This window comes from Cataglyphis hispanica, chromosome 6 (genome assembly GCF_021464435.1).
Source record: "Cataglyphis hispanica isolate Lineage 1 chromosome 6, ULB_Chis1_1.0, whole genome shotgun sequence".
NCBI lineage: Eukaryota > Metazoa > Arthropoda > Insecta > Hymenoptera > Formicidae > Cataglyphis > Cataglyphis hispanica.
Window position 1 is genome coordinate 4,376,677 of NC_065959.1, and position 17,148 is coordinate 4,393,824.

Sequence of the window (17,148 nt, forward strand, 5' to 3'; positions counted from 1 at the left end):
CGCGTGAGAGAATTTTGAACATGTATATATTTATGATAAGAATCCTCTTGGCTCAATTGATTACTTTCACATTTCTACAATTATATTAAATAAAAAAATTTAAACAATAATATTAAATTAAATCGCGATTATTTTGATATGCGGAATTAAAACCTTGAAGTATCCGTGGATATACACATTTACAAAATTTTTTTTTAAGGATTTTAAATATTTTCGTATACAACACGGAAAGAAACATTCTTCGAGAAAGCAGAGTCCTGCTCGCTAACCGATGGTTGAGACACTTATAATCAGCTGTGATGTGTCAAAACGTTGACAGAAAACGACCTGACCGACTCCATTTTCTTCAGAGAGAGAAGGAAGTTTTATACTCTACTATCTTTGATGCACGGCGCACGGTATCGTTATCGTTTGCTGATAATGCGACAAGCACAGAAAGTAATTTATAAATGTAACGTGTGTCTTTCAAAACGTGTGTCAAAATATAATCGATGCAGATTGATGTGTGGAATATAATCGACTATACCTATGCAAAATTTTGATCGGAATTATTAACACAGGGTAAACTACATTCCAATTACTAATTAATTATAATTAATATAATATTGTACTAATTATTATAATCTTACCGATGCAAATAATTAATTGCAATTGCAAATATATGATCAGCTTCATATAATCGGAAACTACAGTCTGCTAGTTGGAAATTAAAAGAAAAATAATTATTGACAATTAATCGTTTAAATTATCTCTCGTGTACATTTGGCACACAGACGTTGTATAATCATGAGAGTTACGGATAAATAGCTAATTTTCTTCTCTCTCTTTCGCTATTCACTATTCGAGCAAATGATCATAACGTATATATCTTCGAACATAGTACGCTTGCGGCGAATTGTGCTGAGACAGAATTCGTTATAATGTCTGGCCCGGGTTCGAAATACCTAGGATAATTATCTCAAACAATTATGCTGAGAAAGACGTTAACGCATTGTAAGAGCATTCCTCGTTTCTAGCTTCTTCGTAGCGTAACAAAGCGGTCTCCTTTAACGATCTACTGAAGTTACGGCAGAGTTTAATTGTTTTCAGTCTTATAGGTAGGTAGTTTCTGAATCTCTCGAAGGATAGGAGAACCGAGATCAATCTAGTAAATGATATTCAATGCATTAGGCTTCTCTGAAAAATTTTGTTTTTTTTTAAGTCCATTTGGTTCCAAAATAATTCTGCAGACATAGATCTATGAGGCATGATATATTTTGGCAATGGGAAAAGGAGTGCAGGAACCGGCGCTTTTAAAAATACATTAGAAAGAACAACTGTGACAATGTATCGTGTGAGACGTATGGATTCATACGTGAAGGTTTATTAAGGGCAGTAACGATGTATGTGTGTGTGTGTGTGATTGCATTACATTCTCATAACTCATGCGTGAGACACAAGTCAGACCTCACAAAGGGCCTCAAAACAGAATAAGAAAATACATCCGCTGAGTTATTAGCGGATACCGAAGTCGGTGCTCCAATGTTCTCCAACTGGTCGTTTCCTCGTCCGGAGCACGACTACGATGTGCTTCCGTGGATAGTTTTAACCGGAGGACAAAGTTTCGGGATGCGCCGCAGGCGCGCGCAACTTGGATAATTAGACTTCATAGGTCCCGGTAATAGGCAGTATCATACGCGCGAAAGGATAAAAGTTGCGTTCCTAGGACTGCATTATTCTTATACGGAACGTCAGCAGCACGTTACTTGACCGTTGATTTTTCGACGATTAAACTTCGTTACAGTACATCCTTTTTTTTTAGGTGTAAACACGAAATAAATAGTTCCTTTATTTTGATAATTTTCTCCTTTGAATTTATCCTTTTATGGATAGTAGTATATCTTATAAATAAATTATACGTGTATGCGTGTATGTGTTTTACAACGAATTAATTCTCAATCGATCAATTGATTGTATAAATGTGGATAATAAAATTAATATTAATGTATAATTGTGTCACAAAATTAATTATATATAATTTGTAAATTTATATTACGTATGTTATAATCAATTAACTTTCAATTGATCAATCGATCGTGCAAGCGTCGGTTGTAAAATTAATGCCATTATTTCGACGATGCATTAAAAAGTTGATTGGTAATAGATACATACATACATACATATACATATATATATATATATATATATATATATATATATTTATATACTTTTTTTACTGTCGAAGCTGTGACTTATACTGCTTCTCATTGACTCTCTTGATCGTAAATCGCTAATACAGGATGAGACGGTATGGTTATGTATAGTGACAGCAGTTGAAACGGATCGAATGTAACAATATTTACATGGTGATAGTTACATATATAAGCATTTTGTAGTGCTCCGATTATTCAACTTACTAATTCAAGTCAAGTGTAGAGAGGTTGTCTTATCGTTTTCCTTCCTCTTATCGTTAACACGAGAAAATGTCAACAGAAAACAAAGGATGATTTCTGGTCACACACGCGCACAATCCGCTTTATTTCTCGCACTCACAATTCGCATCACAACACACATCCCTTTCGCAGAAATCAGCCGGAAACTCGGAAGAAGACCAACATATTATAAACCTATTTAAAAATCACTCACAATAGAATATCTAACGTACACAATGACAGTATTGCTACCTAGTTATGTATCTATAGATACACAATTTGATATCGAGTTCATATAAGTTTGTTTGGTTTCTCTCTCTTTTCACTTATGTTATTTTCAACATTGTTGTTCTTCCGATTTTTCTCGAACGTGAGAATTCGTGCGCTTCTCGACACGATAAGTATTGTAGTTAGACAGTCGGTTATACCGACCTCCGTGCATTTGATGTGTCAGAAAACGACACTATCTGGTTGTCATAATCGCTGCAATAAGCTCGAGGAAATACGTCGGGCCTACTAATTCCGTTATAGCACCAATGCCGCGTGTGTTTGAAATCATTTTTCGAGAAAGTGGAGAGAGATGAGAGTTTTTTGAGTGTTACGTCGATGTATGTAGCGCGAGCGCACTCGCTCGAATCTATCCGGAGATGAGACGGATAGATCTTCTTTTCTCGTTCCTCAAGTTGTACGACCTTCATGTAAATTATTCTATAACAAGCTATACTTCCCGTCAAACGCGCATGACTTTCATCGTCTTTGCTCCCTTTATTTCTATAACGGTAGTAGTGGCGTCAACGTTAACAACTTTCAACCTCGACTCCGTCCAATGCACACATATCGCGCATGAAAACGTACGAAATTACCTCTAGTACCTGCCTCGTTAATTCTTTGAAGATGGTGGCACATATATATATGTGTGTACATAATATATATGTGTTAAAACTATGGCGCGTATGTGCTCATACTGCAGTATGTATGCTTTGCAAGAGTCAACAAGAACTTTATCAAGTAGCGGGTGTTAGTCGATTTATGTATCGACGAATATTTCAAACTGTATTATTTCTGAAATAATTCTGTGTTAAAAATGAATTTTTTATCAGTTTAATTTGCTCAAAAAAAAAAAATCTTCGAAAAATTAATATTGCATTATCTTCTATAATAAAATTAATTTATTTATAATAATTATTTAAACGAAAACTCTATTATATTTATGGAGTCGTTATTAAAATTTAGTAGAGTTCATTTCGACATTTACTTTCTAGCGGAATTTACTTTAATTACGAATTTAATTGCCATTATGACGAACATTGTTTCAACGCGTATAAAGGACATTTATTAATTTTTGCTGGATAAGAGTAATGAAAAATAACTCTTTAATTTATCAAAGAATCAATTAAAGATCCTACTTTAACAAGAAAGATGATAATATCTAACGCCTCATATATATATATATATATATATATATATATATATATATATATATATATACTTGTGTGTGAGAAAAGTTATATTAAACTTTAGAGATTAATAATAAATTAAAATTAATTTTAATAGCAAATCAATAAAAAAAGTTATAATATATATTTAATATATTCCTTCATAATTGTATCATTAAAACTTGATGGGAAAATGTGATGATTGTAAATTTGTGTCAAACGCAATCAATTTTCCGCGATCTGTTCGTATCAAATATATGTATATATGTATATATACATTGAATATGTATATATACTGAAAGAGACAGATTTTAGAGAATAAACACCAATGCATTCTCTCTTTCGCGATATCGAATTATGTGCTATCAGGTATACGGTCTCTCCACTAACTCAAAAAGTGTTTTCAAAACATTCCCTATTAATCGCCAGTGGTCCGTAAATTCGGTCGATCATTCATTATCGCAACCGTTCGACCGCACGCATTTTTAAGAACACACATCGCGCTTCGATCGCTTCCATATACATATTATCGTTAAACGCGTCGATTACGTATTCTTGCTGGATTCAAAATCCAAAACTGATTCGCGAATTTTTGTTTAAAAAAACGCTTGCTCGCTCGCCCGCTCGCCTAAAACTCCGACGATAAATACTTAATTTCCTAAAATTTTCCGCGATGTAATCGGCGATTAATACATAGTATAGACTTCTTCGTCCTAATTATATTCGAATACGAATAAACGTCCGCTTTCGCACGTACGTTCAAACTTGCTTCCGCTTCTACGATAAAACTAATAAGAAAGAACGGGAACATCACAGTCGTATAGAGGATGTGTAGTCAATAAGTTCGTCCATATATAGTGTATCTGGTGAAGGCGAGTCTTTTTCCTATGGTATGACTTTCTCGAGCGATAGACACGGACGGTGACTTGAAAGATTCGTTTCGCGTAGGAGGAGGAAAAAAAATATTGTTTGTTGATCATGAAATCTAAAAAGGTTTAAATGGTCCATACACACAGCAAAAAATTACAATATCTTTAACAGCGCACGCGCGCTTGAGAGTTTTGAAATTCGCTCAGTATCGAAAAAAAACATGAAAGAGGATGAAAATTTATTTGTGAACTCGTTTTAGCTGCGATTAAGGCTGAGTATAATTTTAAAGAAGGATATCTCGCGCGTACGCTCTTTTAAAATACATTTCTTTAAATCAAGACGCGGCGGAGCGATTCATAATGTTTTCGCAGAGAGCCACCATCCCACGATCTCTCTCTCTCTCTCTCTCTCTCTCTCTCTCTGAAAATAAGAATTCTCGGGGGAGAATTAACTGTCGACTATAACTTACCCGCGTAAGCTATTAGCGGCAATTTAGCCATGCAGCCAATTAATCCCACTTGCCTGTTTAATGGTAACGGGGTTGTTGCAACGGACTCTCAACGAATGACATCGGCCTCCTCATCCATTTTTCCTCTCCGCGCGCGCCATTATCAAACGACGTAAAAATATTTTATTGCCAATGCCTTTTTTTTTCCAGAGGAGATAGAATAGTTAACGTGACGCGAACGAACGAGAGATAGAATGAAGGAAGGATGAGTGGAATAAATTTAAGACGCCGTGTCTTGGGGAGGGGAGAGAATAATAGACTTTAATAACACACGCTCCCTCTCGACGAATTCATCAACGAGGTTGCCACTTTCTTCGGTGAGGAGACGAAACTGTTCGATGATTCTGGATGACCCTCTCGATCTCCAAATTGCAGTTCGTTGTAAGTTGAGCCAAGAAGTCACCCGGATAAACCCGCTTCTCTTAATGCGAGTCTCTATCGCTGCCAGCGAGAAGATGGCTTATCAACAGCAATAGCAACCGTAGAAACGGCGAAGGCGCGATACCTTTAACGAAAGAAAAACAAAATGTATTAATTTTTATTCACGTGTTTGACACACAAAAACGCTCTCTCAAATCGATTTCTTTTTCTTCTCGCATTCTCTCTCTCTCTCTCTCTCTCTCTCTCTCTCTCTCTTTCTCCCTCTCGCGATTGACCTCGCGGAGCGAGTCGCGCGTATGTTATCGATCTTGGCGTTTGCAGGCCTGCATACCTGACTACCGCGCGTGTGATAACGCATGTGTGTTAACGATGGCATAAATTAATAATATATACACATATCATTCGTCTCGTTCGTGTTTGCTTTTCCTAGATCTTTTTATTGCCGCGCTTACGCGAAGCAGAAAGAGTACAATACAATGGGAGGAGATTGCCGTGACGAGGTAAAAAAAAAGCCGTAATATTTGCGTTATACACAGAGCAATTCCTACGATCAATACGAAATACCCATTTTTTTTCCTTCCGGTATCGCATGCGAGAATTTCAAGATTCCGCGGCATGTCAATCAGTCAAGCGTGCCTCAATCGTTGCAAGTAAATTGAGAGTAAAAGAGACAAAGATACTTTTTTCCTCGTCGTTCCTTCCTTTCAGAAACGTTGCACCGAATCCCCTTTTCTCATTACCCGTTCTCCGTATTTATCAAATTCGATGATAACGTTCGAACTGATATCGGATTCTGTTATGCTTCGTTCATTATGCAATCTCACGCAAGCTCCTCCGGACAAATATTGCAAAGTCGGCGATACAATCTATTAGAATATTGAAACTGTCGCTCTACAGAATCTCGCGGAAAACGCAGTAGAGAGGGGAGAGGAGAGAGAGAGAGAGAGAGAGAGAGAGCAGGAGTGGGTCGCGACATTATCGTTGATTGCCTATAAATACGCGTCACATCCGGCCGAGTCCTATTTGCAACTTGTTTCGCGACAATGGCGGGCAATTCTAGTTGACCGCGCATGCCGCGGCCGTTGTGCCGAAAGTAATTCATATTGTTTGGTTTCGTCGAGTCAATTTCTCGAGCACAACGTGTACACCCGTGCAAAATTCAATTTTACATAATTACGCGGCCCGCGCTGCAATAGCGCGATGCATTCACGAACTGGAGCGCGAGGCAAATCGCATTATTATTTGAAACTCCTTTGTGCGAGTTTAATCGGAATCGTAATGAGTAATGTAGGTACATTTTTGTTAACGTGATGACACATATATTTGAGATGAATAAGAAACGATATCCCTTCTGTGCGAGGAAGAATTATTAACGAAATTGATCGAATTGTACAAAATACGCGAATCCGTACAAGAATATTTCAATCGGCGAGAGACAGAGAGAGAGAGAGAGAGAGAGAGAGAGAGAGATAGAGAGGAAAAAAGAGAATTTGCACATTTTTTTTCTTCGCTTCCTTTCGCAATTGTTACCGTTCGAAAACGGCGTTTAAACGAGCGACTGAACCGAAGCTCGAAGATGTATTTCGGGCTATTAAGCCCCGGCATGGGCGCCGAGGCTACCGCTCCCCCAGCCGGCGTGCAACAATGCTGCAAGTTGTAACAAAAGTTTCTCACCGAATCCAAGGTATTCGACCCCGTTTGCGCGAAACGAGTGAATAACGGGGCTTCTCTCCGCGCAATTCGATTTGACGCCGTACGGGCTCTAAAGTACACCGCCTTAATTCATTCTGCTGCTACCTTTTCCAGGCTCCGCGCGCTTCTATCCATTTACGCGAGCCCGCGCGCGTGACTTTTCGCCTCTCCTTCTCGGTAAAATGAGAATGCGAATGAACGAATCTCCGTACAATTCAGAGAGGGAGATCCCTTCACCGGCTTTTCTCTCTCGTAGGGCATTCTTTTATGTTCAAAAGACTCAATTATTTTCTAGAATGTACGTCCGCGTTTTTTTTCTTTCCCTCCCTCTCTCTCTCTCTTCTTTCTTACAAATTTATACATAGAAAGAAGAAAAATCAGAGGGTAAGAGAGATTAAAATCTATCATGGCGATTGTGAGGAGAGAAGTCGTTTAAATAGCCGGAATATCATAACTATGACACGGCGGTTAACAGCTGTCTGTGAATAATACAAGCTACGCTAGGAACGAGACTCGATCCGGTTGAATTTTCAGCAGAAACCGAATTAATACCGCATACTGTAACTTTCCCGTTACATTACGAGGAACATTATGTTACATTACAAAACTATATTATTAAATACTATATTAAAAACTATATTATAAAATTCAATTGAATACAATACGTTTGCATTTTCAGGTAGTAATAGGTTTCTTTCGTTTTTCACAAAGATCTTCCTTCTCTCTTGCGTAATGTCGTATCTTTTATACAACAATACTTTTATTCATTTTATCTCGACTATCTCGGCCAACTCTCTATTTGCCCACTTCACATTGTAATTAAAACAAATGCACAAATTTTTATATAAAAATAAAAAAAAAATTGCGGTAAAAAATATTTGCGGTAATTTGTTTTTTATAAATACCAAAAGAAATATAACAAATGTTTTATTATTAACGTTTTATTATGGTTTACGTATCGCGATATTATAACTTGCGTGATAACTTTTCACATTTTTTCTTCCCGTTTCCGATATTTATCGTAAATTATTGCATTATATACAAAGAGAAAGAGAGAGAGAGAGAGAGAGAGAGAGAGAGAGAGAGAGAGAGAGAGAGAGAGAGAGAGGAGAGAGAGCGTAGATATAACGTATATAGGTATGAACCTAGGCAGCTTTTCGAAATTCGAATATAGAAATAAACTTATGCGAAATTTTCATTGGAGTCGGCGCTTGACGCAATTTTTTTTTTTTTAACGACGCGTATTTCATCATATTTTACATTTTCTGCAACAAAATTGTCGACCGGGATAAATAATAAACAGCGTAATACGTGTGTAAATGTTCCCCGAGTGTAACAAAAATAATGTAAATATTTACATTATATTTAGCAAAGGAAATTTTTCGAGTCACGTTTTCCTTCGACAAGTTGCCAGGATCTTTGTTACGATTGACCATGTCAATCTCTCGACGTTACAACGAATGTTGTTAATGATTGAAAAAATTAGAAAATATCTATCTCTCTGCGCGGATAGAGACAGAGAATGCCCCGCGTACTGATATAATTAATTAACTAATTTCACGAAAGCACCTCACCGTGCCGTGCCGATCCACTCCTCGTATTAGGTATCTTTATCGTGGAATTCTCCTCCTCATCCAGGAACACGTAGCTGGCATTAAAGCCCGTAGCGTCGAGGCGATCGTTACTCTTGAACGTAACGCGGAAGAACTTCCTGTCGCTGTAAATGTCGAATTCCTTCATCTGACCGCAATGCCTGTCGTACTTTCGGTCTCTGATCATGTAATTGGAGAATTCGACGTAATCGCTGGCTGATATAGCTTCGCACCTGCAAAAAATTCCGGATCGTTAACGATTGATACTTCTTATTTAATCAAAGGAAAGATCACTATTGTCAATGTTTTGTTTGATTAATCCTTTGCAAAGACACATGATACACGCGATATTACAATTGATAGATATTCTGTATAATTATATGTAAGATACGTATCATTTATGCGTATAGTATCGATTTAATCGCTCCACTGCTGATTAATCACGAAGATAATATCAATGATAAACTGAAACGAAGAAAATGCAGACACTATTTCCAATTTAAAAAAAAAAAAAAACAACATTTTTGCTTTCTAAATATTCTAAATATGCTCAGCAAAATATATGACAGTGTGTTATCGTTAACATTTTTTACATTTATTCAAGCGAATAGACTATGATTTTTATTTCAACAGCGTTGTTTGTTAGAAATACGTACACTTTAATTAAATACATGTTCCACCAACTTTGTATATCTTTCTTTTTATTTGTTTTTCATATTTTAATCCTCTCAATGTACAATCGTAAAAGTAATAATAAAAATAAAAATAATAAAAATTGATATTGTGTATGCGCGCGCGCGTAATAAACAAAACATGTGATATCATAAAACACATCGTAATATATCTATTTCTATTGTACATTATGAAAACTTTGTACATAGCTCTGTGTTCCAAAACTTTATCTATATCAAGTTATCGCGTTTTCAAATTAAGTAAAACATCACGCGCGGCAGCTCCGTAATTCTATCGGAATATATCAAGTAAATATATTCAGAGGATTAGTTAAAGTTTGGATAATTAAACGACTCACTTAACTTTTCCTTGCAAGCTTCGATGACTGAAAAACTTTGCCGGTCGCGCATTTCATTAAGGAAGTTATGTGTGTCTCTTCATCGTCCATTATTACATCTCTCGAAGAAGCTTTTCGGAGGGAAATTCGGTTTTCCACCCCGGCTATTCGCGTAAGGTCAAAATCTTTCCATAAAATATACGCGTATCGGCTGTGTATATTCGAGAATACAAAGATTATAGATTATTAAGCATTGAACTCTCTCCACTCGATAAGCCGTTCAACTTTTTGCGCGCGAGGTTCTCCCCTTTTCAAAATATGCCTCGTGTGAGATACCATGTATTGATATATACCCTGATGAAAAATGAACCGGCAAAAACCTCCCGATATTTACCTCTGGAAAGAATATCGATAAAGCCCGGATGACTTTTCTTAACAGTCTTCCTTGCCTATCCTCTAGGTCATAAATTGCTTTCATAGCTCCCTCTCTCTCTTCTCCGGCAGTATTTCCATAAATAATTCAATCTCAGCCTATTATTCACATTATTCTAAGGCGAATGTTATTGTACTTGTGAGATACTTTTATGAAAAAAATTAGCAAAATTCAATCTTTTATTATTATTGATAATGATCTAATTATTTTAATGATGTTAATATCTTTGTCAATACATCTTAATAAGGCTTCAATATATAATTTTTAATCATTCTAAATATATCAATGGAGTACTAAAAGCTATACATCTATATAAAAGAAAATCTCTATTATTATTATTATATATTTTCTATGAATTGAATAATTATACCTTCTATTATACAAATTGAATAATTATTATTATACCTTCTATTATACATATTGGATAATATAATTATCTTCAAATCGAGGATAATTGAGAACGATCGCAGTAGCATCGTCTGGCAGATAAATAAAGGCGATAAGTAAAATTTACACGTTTGTCTCCGTATTCTACGTGACGAGACAAACGATACATCGTCGCGAAAAGAAATATTGATGCGTGACCGATGGGGGCTATTATCGCGACGGTGAAGAATGTATATTCGCGCCCGCTAGTTGGCCCGATGACATAAGTGGCAATTCGGGTGATAGATCATCATTTGGCCGCGTCGCGGGCGTAGGTAACCCAGAACGTCTCGAGGACTGTTTACCGGCGCTCAGATTTACGGCCGGATATGCATCTTTTTCCTCTCGTCTCGCTTCGCCGCTGTCCACGAGGGGGAGAGAGAGAGAGAGAGGCAGAGGGTTGAAATGCATCCATCGAATAAAGCACCTTACGATGGGATAGCGTTCGGTCCAATCGAACTCTCGTCTCGTTGCGCACAGAGAGAGGGGGACGATATATATTTATGATTTCCCTTCTCCAAAGTAGCGACGAGGGAGAATCTTTCTTTCCACAATTCCTTCCGCGTGTGTCGGTCGCGATAAACAGCGGCGAGATGTGTCGATCCTGAGCGACAAAATTATTAATTTACACAGGGCGAGTCGCGTCGCGAGCCGACGCGGATAACGCGAATTTAGTGTTCCTTGCATCGTCGTGGCGCCGTGTGCGACAAACGAGCGCGTTGTGTTATAAAATTCGACAGAAATTGGCGAAACGTGATTAATTAGCGGCTTCCGTGTAATGAACGTAGCGTAACGCTGCTGCCGGAATATTGATGGCCCTACGATTTAATACGACCCAATTAGGAAGCAGCTATCATATGACCCCGGCGCACCACTACCACCTCCCCCTCTCGCCCTTTACTCCGTTTTTCCCTCGCCCCTCGATACGTTCCTCCTGACTATCCTGCTTTTACTTTCCTCTCCGGTTCTCTTCATCTTCCACGTGCATACGTGCGAGCTGTTTATGGCCTCCACCTCTCCCTCTCTATCTCTATACATGGCCCGTCTATTGCGCTTCCATCCCTCTTAACGTGCGCAGAAGCTCTGCACCAGCTGCTGTTATATTTTCCGAAAAAGAGCTGCGGTATGTTATATTGTTACATCGGATAATGGGTAATATGCTCGTTAATAACAGACTGCGGCATGGATGACACGTAATTGCCTCCGTTTCTCGATAGTAACGGCCGCCGATACCGTTCACCGCAGGGCTTCTCCTCCGTGTTTCGATAAGTAGCTAAGGAACTTGGATGCAGTTTGATATAACGAGCCGCCTCAGCTCCCAGTGAGAGTCCAAAATTGATCGACCATTGATCGCGTTCTATCGTCGCAAATAGATTCGAAATTCACTCATAAGGGCAGAGTATATCTATCGAATCTACGATAGTGGACGAGACATATTTTTGTTTAAATCTAACGTTGCGCATAAATACATCTCTCTTTCGATATTCGCATTAGAAAAATCCGAGATAATCTATTTGATTCATTATCAATGTTTGAAGCACGGATAATTCCATCAAAATATATTTACTGCGATATATATTTTCGCTGCTAATATAATTATTATCAGTCGCGTTTTATTCCATTACCCGCGATATCGCATTATCATTTATATTAATTAATTTTCGTTTCTCATTATATCGTATTTCCGCGACATCATTTATCGTCGAGCGTTGTTTGCTGACGGTAAAATTTTTTTTTTTCAGAATTACTCGCAACTTTGACGATGTTATTTAAAGGTTACTAAAAGCGCTCTCTTTCCTCCTTTCCGAAGAGAAAGAAAGGGTTCGCTTTCGTTCATTGAACTTACGGTAACACTCCCTCGACATCGAAGAAGTGGAAATGAAGGTGAACTCGCTCGTTAAGTTGACCATTGAAGAAGTAGTGGCACTCCGTGCTACGAGGGTACAGCCCAGGGTAATTTGGCGACGCGAACGTACCATTCCGGGTCTCGTTGCTGTTGAAAACAAAGGCACACGGATACTGCCCCTCCTGCCGACCTGTCGTTATCCCAAAGTCTGAAACAGCCAAGCATACATTCGTAAGTATGTTGCAATTTGAACGGGCCGAGCAACCAGCTCCGGACAAGGAGGCTAAAAAAGAGCGTTCTTTTTTTTTCTGTCTCTCTTGTATTTGTTTCAAGACGAAACAAAACGAAAATTTTATTCTCTTTCAACTATCTATTTTTCAATCAAATACTAATTATCACGGTATTTATCAAAGGTAAAAAAAGAAAGCGGAAAGAAAGAGAGAAATATATAGCGGGACATTTATATAATTTAATTTCTAGCGCGTTAAGCGTACAAAGGGAATCTCTCTCTCTCTGTTTTCTTTTTTCACCGTTTACGTTTATTATCCTCGCGTACTTCATTATTACAGTGGTGGGAATGGGTACGTTTATAATCTCCTGAGCGGCTTAATAAATATTGACATGTACTAATAGCTGGGTGTGCACTGCGATACAAATCATTGGCGGTACAATCGTGACGTTATAATAAACGCACCCGAGAAATATGAATAATACCGAAGTAATTACTAATGTATTATTAATCGACAATTTCAATATAGAGACAGCGTCAAAATCAAATATTAAATCCCGGGGAGGGTTTCGAACACACCATTCCCGCGCGTATACATGTACAAAAGCTCGTACAAAGCCTGGGGCGCATGATATAGCGCTTGTTCCCATTGCTTGCAAGGCGGTACGCTAACAACGGTTTGATGTCGGAAAATGGGACGCGTGTCAGAACGACGATCTACGAAGCTAGATTCGACGAGATGTTTTTGCTACGTGGTGCACCGCCATTGGTTGCATCAGTATAATCATGAAAGCTTTCACTTCTAACTCATTTCTCGTCTTGCGAGAATCGATCCGTTCTCTCCGTTGTTCGTCATATATAGCAATGAGAAAACTGATAAATACATTCCGTTCTCTTGAACGCGCGCCAACTCGATTGTCAAATGCCACGAAGAACCAAATTCACGTGTTCTCGAGGGATCGATCTTTTTATCAGTTTACCTTGTTCGAGCGAAAAATCAGTCACATGTGGAGCATTTAATATTTTTTCAATCCTTTTTTGTTGTCGCACGAAATTATTTCACCTCGAACTTTGTTTGATCGTTCGGTTTGACCACGTTCGAGATATAGTTAATTCTGTTCGGGGCTGATCCGTCGATGCGACAAGCAAATCGAGAGGCGGTGAGACATGAAATAATTGAATAACTCCCTACAAATATTCCAAGCGTTTGTAGCTGGCGCGACTTCGTGACCCCTTCTTCCATTCCGACCAACATCCCCGCCGATTAAAATTTCTCGACAGAAGCGGCCGAAACCTCATTACGGACGACTCAATTAACTTCGATCGCGGCGGACGCCCCAGAGCGACGGCTGCGAAACCGGGAACGGATGGTTTAGGAAAGATTCCCGGCGCTTCCTTCCGCCGGCAAACTTTCCCGGAAAGTGATTTCCATCCCACGTCCGCTTTCTCTCTCTTTTGTTAAAAATATTCGTCTCAGAACGCATCGCCGTCAGCTACCCTGCTAAATGGGATCGTATACGGCAAAAGAGACAAAGAGAGAAAGGTTGAGAGATTTCTGAGGAAAGAGTATGTTAATTACAGAGATCGGCCTCTGTTGTCACACACAAGAAAACCGTCCGTTTGAAACGAACTCGGTCGCAGTTACTGCGGAACTCCTCTCGAGAGTTCCTAAAGTGCGGTACACCACGCCGCGAGGTCCAAGTTTCTCCTCTGGCTGTAAACATCGAGTAATAAGCTTCCGCGAGACTTTTGCGCTTAGTTAGCCGCATTTGTTACGGTCACCGTGTATACGGTCACTCTGTCTTGTTGCGGTCGGCTTGCCGGAAGGAGACGAACAACGGTGGACGGGTCAGTCTCCGGAGAGGAAAAGTGCGAAAACGCGTTTAAAAAGCGCCGAGAGAAAGAGCGAGAGTCGGTCAACCCGACCATTTTTCTCGATGAACCTTTTCGTTTTTAGCTCACCTCGCATATTGTCCCTTTTATCCGCACAACGCTAGTCCATCCCTTCGCTCGCGTCTCTGTCTACTTCATATTCATAAGAAGTGATATTAAAATTCACAGTAGTAATCCACAAAAATTGCGAATAATGCATAGAAATTGGAACTCTATTTGAATGAAAGTAGATAGATAAAATTTAGGCGGTTTTTGAAAAAACAATCTATATACTTTCCCCTCCTTCTCGATGTTTGCGCAAAAATTAATCTTGTGATAAAAAAAAAATTGATTTCTCGAAGAAATGCTAGAATTGTGCGCGAATGACGTTCGCGGAAGCTTGTTATCGTTATTGTAATTTTTCAATACCGCGCGGAATATGTTATAATAAGGTACGGTTTTTTTTTATTTCGCGTTTCCTCTTTCCTTCCCCTCCCCCTTTCCGTCTGCACAATCGAAGTGAACGTTTCAAATATTTGCTGTATGAAAAAAATCCTGCAGATCTTTTTTTATTTATGCCCATTGCCCGTGTAAAATGTTTGTAAAAAAGCTCGTACTAAAAAACCTCGTATGAAAAAAAAAGAGAATGTTGCTTTTTTTTGTTTGTTGGTCACGACAGTATCAATTCGCGAAAGCATTAAACTCTTGGCATATTTACCAAGAATAAAAATACTCGATAAAGTTAATATCGAGAATGTTATTCTGTAAAATTGCTATTGTTACATGATTCTCTAATTATTTAAGCTATATGTAAATGTATGCTGTAAAGAAAATACGCGATCTCTCTGTCTCTTTCTCTCTTTCAAGAACAAACATCACGTCGTAACCGAACGACACCGATCGTATACTCGTCATTTAATAGAACCTTTGAACATGCACATTGTACGTCATAATTTCGTCGGAATTGCCCAACTGCAATTAAGATTCCGGATTTGCGTTCGTCGCGCGTTGTGATTTTTATTGTTACGAGCTCGTAAAGAGTGCTTCTTGACGGCGTACGAGAGATACCGCGACCGTTTAAACATTCGACGTAATGCTCCTGTGCGAGCTAAACTCAATTCGCTGCGCATTCTGCTTATATTGGGTATATGGGAAATCGTGGTATAAAAGAAATGGAGGTGATTTCTCACGCAAATTCAAATTGAAAATATAGAATAATATTTTTTCACACAAGATCTTCCGTCTGAGAGAAAACTGACTTTGAATATTCTTAAATAGATTTTAAATTCGAGTTGCATGCTACTGTCGGGATTTTTAACGGAGTCTCGATTTGATATAGATAAAAGTTTGCAACAGATATTAATACTGCACTTATTAAATTACAAATTACTAAAAATGTCGCTCTTTTTGTCGCACACAATGCTTGACAAATTAAAAAAGTATGAATTGATAATAATATGTCCCAAATATATAAAAATCTTTTTCAAATCTTATTATTGTCTTATAATTTTCGATAATTTTCGATTATTTTTAGCATAAATCATTTCCATACTCGAATGTTCGAAGTCAGTTTTCTAAAAACAAAAAAAAATTTTATTCTATATTCGCTTTCGAGGAAGCATCTCCATTTCACTTGTACTATGATTTTCAATGTATCCGATACATCGTTCCGGATATTTTCAGTTCCCTCGTATGCGCTTTCTTATGTATCTTAGAAAACAATGATTTTTGCTCTTTTTTCCTGCATCTACTATTTCGTTGTACAATATTCTCTTTCTCTTTTTCATCTCCGCGTCGCGCTTTCATATCCTGGCTAAAGGAATATCTTGATTTACATAACGCGATATCATAACATACCGTTCGCAGAGATATTTTAATCAGCCGAGCATGATGTATGAGTGTATGATGTTAGCACGGACCGCAAACCTGTCTGGCGAATTAAGCGTGGAATTCGGCGCATTTCGTTATTCGTTGTCTCTCTGCGGTGCAGCAGATGTTATGTAATCAGAGTGATTAAAATGATTTTCATAACGCGGGTGGAAAATTAATTATCAGAAAGAATTGTGTATTCAAGGATGTATTCAAATCGTGTATAGAAAGATTTGTAAATCAAAGATACTTGATTTCTTTCGTTACACAAGTCTGTATTGAAAAAGTCGAATTGTGGAGAAATATTCGTAGTGCGCGAAAATATTTCCCGATGGGATTGAAAAATGCTTTTCAAAAATGCATCCTGCTGTACATTAACTGATTTCGATTAAAGGGAAAAGAAACTTGACAGAATTTTTCTCATCGAATGATGGCGTTTATCAAAATTCAATAAAACTGCAAACGCCTTTCAGCAGTCGCGACAGATAATGGAAAGATTTGCTGCTTCTCGTAAAAAACGTATATAATAATCGTGATTTTATCAGCCGCATCATCTCTATATTTGCAATTTCTT

The 17,148-nt window shown here is 38.1% G+C and overlaps 1 protein-coding gene across 3 annotated transcripts in view; it reads right to left on the bottom strand.

Moving 5' to 3' along the window:
• Window positions 1-5,380: 5,380 nt before the first annotated feature.
• The window catches only part of LOC126850257 (suppressor of lurcher protein 1), a 256,983-nt gene continuing 245,215 nt past the window's right edge, over window positions 5,381-17,148 (bottom strand). For all 3 annotated transcript variants that reach the window (XM_050593072.1, XM_050593074.1, XM_050593071.1), the window contains 3 exons: window positions 12,605-12,812; window positions 8,873-9,123; window positions 5,381-5,730 (listed from right to left, as the gene is read on the bottom strand). In XM_050593072.1, coding sequence (XP_050449029.1) covers window positions 5,648-5,730; window positions 8,873-9,123; window positions 12,605-12,812 — 542 coding nt within the window. In that variant the 3' untranslated portion in view covers window positions 5,381-5,647. The remainder of the gene's footprint in view (window positions 5,731-8,872; window positions 9,124-12,604; window positions 12,813-17,148) is intronic.